This window comes from Sceloporus occidentalis, unplaced genomic scaffold (assembly GCF_023333645.1).
Source record: "Sceloporus occidentalis isolate IW3139 unplaced genomic scaffold, rSceOcc1.0.p SCAF_75, whole genome shotgun sequence".
NCBI classification, from domain to species: Eukaryota; Metazoa; Chordata; class Lepidosauria; order Squamata; family Phrynosomatidae; genus Sceloporus; species Sceloporus occidentalis.
In genome coordinates, this window is record NW_028317055.1 from 3,709,846 (window position 1) to 3,715,523 (window position 5,678).

General features: G+C 35.7%; 1 protein-coding gene across 1 annotated transcript; it reads right to left on the reverse strand.

Annotated features, from left to right (window-relative positions):
* Window positions 1–936: 936 nt before the first annotated feature.
* Window positions 937–3,773, reverse strand: LOC149285897 (F-box/LRR-repeat protein 21-like). Its single transcript, XM_089494770.1, has 4 exons — window positions 3,399–3,773; window positions 3,038–3,160; window positions 1,970–2,141; window positions 937–1,580 (listed from the first exon to the last, which is right to left on the reverse strand). Exons 1-4 carry the CDS (start codon window positions 3,771–3,773, stop codon window positions 937–939), a joined length of 1,314 nt encoding a protein of 437 aa, XP_089350896.1.
* Between the last annotated feature and the right edge of the window lie 1,905 nt (window positions 3,774–5,678).

Here is a 5,678-nt window from a genome sequence, read left to right on the forward strand (position 1 = left end):
TTGTGTGTAGCTGACGATGCATTTTACCTTTCAATTTCCATTCTATTTTATCTAAGTAATGCGTTGCGTCATGGGGCCCAAAAGGACAAACTTCAATATTCAAGCCTTAGAACAAATTCACATGTAACCTATGTAAACTATAAATACAGGATCATTTATTACCGTAATACCAAATTTGTTACATGTTCAGAAACATGTCCAACGCTGTTAAGAGACATACATTTAATATTTCTAACCATATTTTAAAAAGCCTGCAAAATTTTTTTTAAAACAATTTTAAAAGAAAAAACAATTCTCAAATGTACCTTTCTGATCTTGTTTTTTGTCAGAACTTTTAGAACTAAGGGATTCTTAAAATACTTCTCAGTGTAAATATGTTTAATATGATGAAAATGTTTTGTTAATGTTTCAAGTAAGCCATATTGAAATAGCAAGGATGGTCACAGATACCTACTTTGCAATCAGAAATCTATGGCAATTTAATAACCGCTAACAACTGAATGACTGTATGTTCACATATTAGCTGGACTAAAATGCACACTGTTTGGTAATCAGTATTTTTTGTTATTTTGTTGCAATATACAGGTGCTTATTATACACCAGTTCCATACATGTTATAAGCATTATAGAATAATCTACTTATTGTGGCACGAGTCATGGATTCCAGAGTATTTGCAGCAATAATGTAAGAAATAAAATAAAGTGCTGTTGTGTGCTAATGCTATCTCCTCTATTAACATTATTTTCCCTCTTTTAGTACATTTTAGCTTTATTTTGTATGGCAAACATGCATGATTGACAGATATATCACTAACTAAATATTTACCTTACATATGGATATTTCCATTGTTTGTAAGACAGGTGATTATTGCATAGTTAGCAACGCTGAATTTTAAAACATGAAAGATTCTTGACCTGAACCTAGTCTTTTTTCATCTACCAGGTAGGCATCATATCGGGGAACCACATTCTTCCGAGATGCTTTGAAACTTCATAATGAATTTGCTCCAGGTTGTATTTGTTATCTGGAATTAGTACTTCTTCCATTATGGATAACTGTGTCAGTCTTCTTCCACACATTTTAACAAATTCAACAAATGCACTGCAGGAAACTTCACACTCTCCAAGGCCAATAGCTGTCAAGTTCTTGCATCGGTCAGCAATTCTAATAAGCTCATCATCCAAAGGTTGAAGTCCATTTGCACAAACCACTAGCTCAATTAAACGTGGACAGTTCATACCAATACGACCTAGCATTGCTTTGCTAACTGCACGCCCAAAGTAAAGATGAGTAACTGGGGTTTCCTCTCTGAAAAATGCATCAAATTCCTCTTCGTATAAAAAAAAGTACATAACAATATTCACTTTTGGCGAATGCTTAATGAGCGCATCCCAACTTTGCTTCTTAATCGTGTGAAACTGCGTTTGGCCTGGATTTTCACTCACAACATCTATACGAAGGTGTTCAAGCCGAACATGTTTCTCAGTCGATAGAGCCAACAATAGCTCATCACTCAAGAGATGATAATTGAGAGCTAGCTCCCTAAGACCATGGCACTGATCAGCAACACAAAGAATTCCTGAAATAGAGGGGAAAAAAACAAGATCAATGCATGGCGCCGTTTATATTTTAATTCATTTAATTCATTTCAATTAATTTGATATAAATTGTTCTGGGAAAGGCTAGATCAGTGAAAGCAAAATATTCCAAAATAAAAATTGGTATTTTTTTTGGCAGCTGATTGGCAATTACACATATAACAGATGATTACTAGATAAAGCCCTAAACTTAACATGCTTTGGAAATAAGAGTAAAATATGACATTGAAATGAAAATTGGACAAAAGTTGCATAGAGTAAAGGGTATCAATATGAACTGAAATAGACTGGGTGAAACTGAATAATAAAATGGAATAGAGAATAAGCTTAAGCACGCTAAAAAAAACAAAAAAAAACTGTTTGCTCTTACCCGCAGGAGAAACATGAGGACAACTGCTCATTTTCAAGAGCTTCAGCGTGTCACTGTTGTTGGCAACCAAAACTTTCAAAGATGGATCATCAACAGGTGTATCATCGATTTTTATTGAGGATAGTGACTTTGAGTTTACAAAAACAACCGTCAGTGCAGACACGAAGTGAGACTACAAACAATATGGAAGGGAGAACAGTTATTAGTTATTCACAGAACAAAATCACAAATATTCCAGTGAAATAAAAATCATGTGTGGGGTCTCACTCAGACTAAACTAATGAATCTCTTTTTTCCATGGGACATTCCCTTTGAATGTACTACTCGTCAGCCTAAAGAACATTAATAAATCATATTAACTAAAAAATATAGCAAAAAATGCAGAAATGTTAACGTCTCTATTCTCCAGGTTTGCTCAAAGTTTTTGAGCATCAAACACAGGGTGCTGTGTACAGTAATAAGTAAAAACAGTGTGTGTGTGTGTGGGGGGGGGTTGTGCCAATAAATTTCCTTTGTCTCCAGACCCTGGCAAGTGCCCCCAGCCACCCCATCCATCTGCTTCCATCTTCACTCTAAGGAGGTCTTGGGTGATAAACCCAAGGTAGTTTGTCTAAAATCAAGTATCAAATTTATGACAAACTGTGAAAATTAGTCCATCCTCTCGCAGGGGAAACCTTTCCCCAACCCATGGCACTCAAAGGTTAAGTGAACTATGCAGTTCCCAATACAAAACTTATATGGGTAATTAAACGAGAAAAGCGTTCACTTGAAAATGTAAAATCGGGTCACTAAAAATATACATTTAAGGCAAAAGACCCACGCACATAAAATAAGAGCAGCAGTTTTGATATTCATCTTTGCTCATTTCTATAATAGCTTCAGAAAATAATTGTAAGAATGTTAAGATTCTTAAAATAATATTTATTTTTTATTATTACAATCCAAATGAGACAATATTGTATTTACAATGTGTGATCAGAAGGATTTTGTTCATTGTAGTATATCCTGTGACAATAGTAAAATGTGTTTTAAGCTTAAAAAGAAAAACATACTAATTCTTTGTATTACCTTAGACACATTCATAAAGCTGGGTTTTGCTGTTGAAATCAGTCCAAGTGTTTTGATAGAACAGTTGACAAGCTGTGAAAGTATGTCACATGCAGCTTCAGCAGACTCAGTGCAGCTATCCACCTAAAATCACACAATAATCAGTGAGTATGTATTACCTCATCCTCAAAATGTTTTTCTGGATTTATGCACAAAGGCTATACTGGTGCAAAGTGTGAAAAAATGGTCTTATCAAAGCAGCGACCAATAGAATGTTCATGCTGACTGGTCATCGTGATACCATTTTTCACATTTGAACCAGAATCTCTTTTTAGACAAAATCCCCAATGGCTGGATGAATTATGCTTGCTCAAAACCATACCTTGAAGCTAACATATTGAAGGTGATTTGCATGTTTTTTAATGATTTGTTGAATGAGATCAGGGTGAGTAGACTTTAAGTATGAAGTAGCCGGCTGGTTAAGCTCAAACTCAAACTTCCTCCATAGCTCAGGAATATGAAAGACTTCATTCCACCGTCGACAAACTGATGATGCACGGGCCCTATCCACTAATGGAAGGTACTGAAATACATGTAATACTACATGATGTGGCAGAGTACCCCAGTCTAGAACACATGCTTGTGTCTGAGATTTGCACTGTTTAGAAGTCGGAATATCCATTTTCTGTTTTTTCTTTCTCTGTTGTGTTTGTACAACCTGACTCTCCATAGTAACTGTCAGTCTACCTCGCTTCATTCTGCAAAAAAAGAAAAAAGGAAACACTGTAAACAAGGCTCAACAAACTTAGTTCTGGATAATTTTAAAAATAAATTATAATATGCTTGTTGAAATACAAACAAAAAATTGAAGACATAACACAAACCAATAGTGTCATTATTAGTATAATTTTGATGTTTTGAGCCTGATTGCAAGACTAATCCATTTGAGTTAAACCTTACCTACATATCCTTAAGGCATTCTGGTTAAAATAAAAAAGGCACATGCTAATTTTGTTGGAAGATGAGAACAAAAATGTATAGTTCAAATAAACCCTGGATCAACAACGTTTAAATTAGTATGTGTGCCCTGAATACCTTTTCTCGATTAAAAAAAATCAATTTTATCCTTAAAAGCCCCCACAGTACTAGCGGCTAACACCTCCTTAGGTAGTACTTTCAAGGGCTTTATGGCCCATACTGTCAAGAACATCCTGTGAAGCCTCATATGGAACCCAAATGTATTTGTACATTACGATGAGCACATCTGGGAACTTCCCAGAGTAGACTATCTGGTGCTGTCTGGGGAGTAGCATTGAGAAGAGGCAGGACTAGTTGTTCATTGGTGGGAGTAACTGACAGCCTTCGAGTGAAGATTGAAGGGAAGTGAGTTGGAAAAGGCCAAACACTGCTCCCTTGCCTGGAGAAAGAATAAACTTACACGAGGCACGTCAAGAAAAAAGTCAGGTAACGGCACGTCATAACCTTTAAGTGGGTGTAAAAAAAGCGATCTACGATCAAGGATCAACTTTTAACTCCAGGATGCAGTGTGACTGCTCCGCAGAGCGATCACAAGTGCCACTGTGAGAGATCTTGCAGGTTTTTTAAAAACAAAATAAAAAAAAAATTCCAAGATGATCTCTCCAGAACCTCCTGAGAACCATGCAAGTCAATAGAGCCCAGCTTTCTAATCACGATGTGATCAGTACAATAAATAACAATAAAATAAGAAAAAAAAAAATAGTAAAAAAAAATATGGCAACATGTAAAAATAATTCCCCACTAATGTCACCATAGGGGGAACCTTCCAGTTCCAACAAAATGTTATAAAAAAAAAAAAAAAGTAAAAATTATTTTTTTGAGCAAGTCCTATAATTAGCGCTATATCTTCACAAACAATTCTCACATGGAAAGAGTTAAAATACTGGCATGTTAAATGCCTATAGGGTGTCTAGTTGATTTGATGGGGTAAATCGAATTGGCCCAGTTCAAAGATTCCCAAAAATAGGACATGGATACAGACTGACCAGAGGTCCAAATTCCAAAAAAAAAAAAAAACACCTCACAAAGCTGGCCTTTTACCTCCCAAATAACCTGACAAAACCATGAGTGGTATCACTGTACTCAGGAGTTGTTGCTGAACACATATTGGGGTGTTGTTTGGCAGTGACGTATACCAGGAGCTATTAATTCATACCTGAAGTAAAATGTGTGTGAAAAAAGACTACCACAAAATTTGTCAAAGACTGGTGGTAGAATTAGTGCATAAAAAGAGTTAAAATACTAGCATTTGAAATACCCTGGGGTGTCTAGTTTAAAAAAATATATGGTTTAATGGGGTAACTTGAATTGGGGGAACTTGAATTGTCCGGCTTCAAAGATGTTCCAAATGGCACATGGGGCAGAATTACCAGATTTGGAAAAACCTATGGAGGTTTGCAATAACCTCACTTAGCCCCCCAAAACCCCTCCCCTAAATGCCATCAGTGCCTGATGCCTCATTAATTAAACCAAGAGGATGACTAGTTAGTTTATCTAGTGAGAATCAGGATACATATAGAGAGGTTTCATTGAATCAGCTTCCAGTGACAATTTATTGGTGTAAACAGGGAAAATTAATAATAATTCAGAAAATTTGCTTTTCATTTTTCCATTTCCCATCTTA

Coding starts and splice junctions, on each gene's coding strand:
- LOC149285897 (XM_089494770.1), bottom strand. CDS start 3,773: ATGAAGCGAGGTAGACTGACAGTTACTATGGAGAGTCAGGTTGTACAA. Junction 2,142..3,037: donor GCTTTATGAATGTGTCTAAG/GTAATACAAAGA, acceptor TATTGTTTGTAG/TCTCACTTCGTGTCTGCACT. Junction 1,581..1,969: donor TCCTCATGTTTCTCCTGCGG/GTAAGAGCAAAC, acceptor CCTCTATTTCAG/GAATTCTTTGTGTTGCTGAT.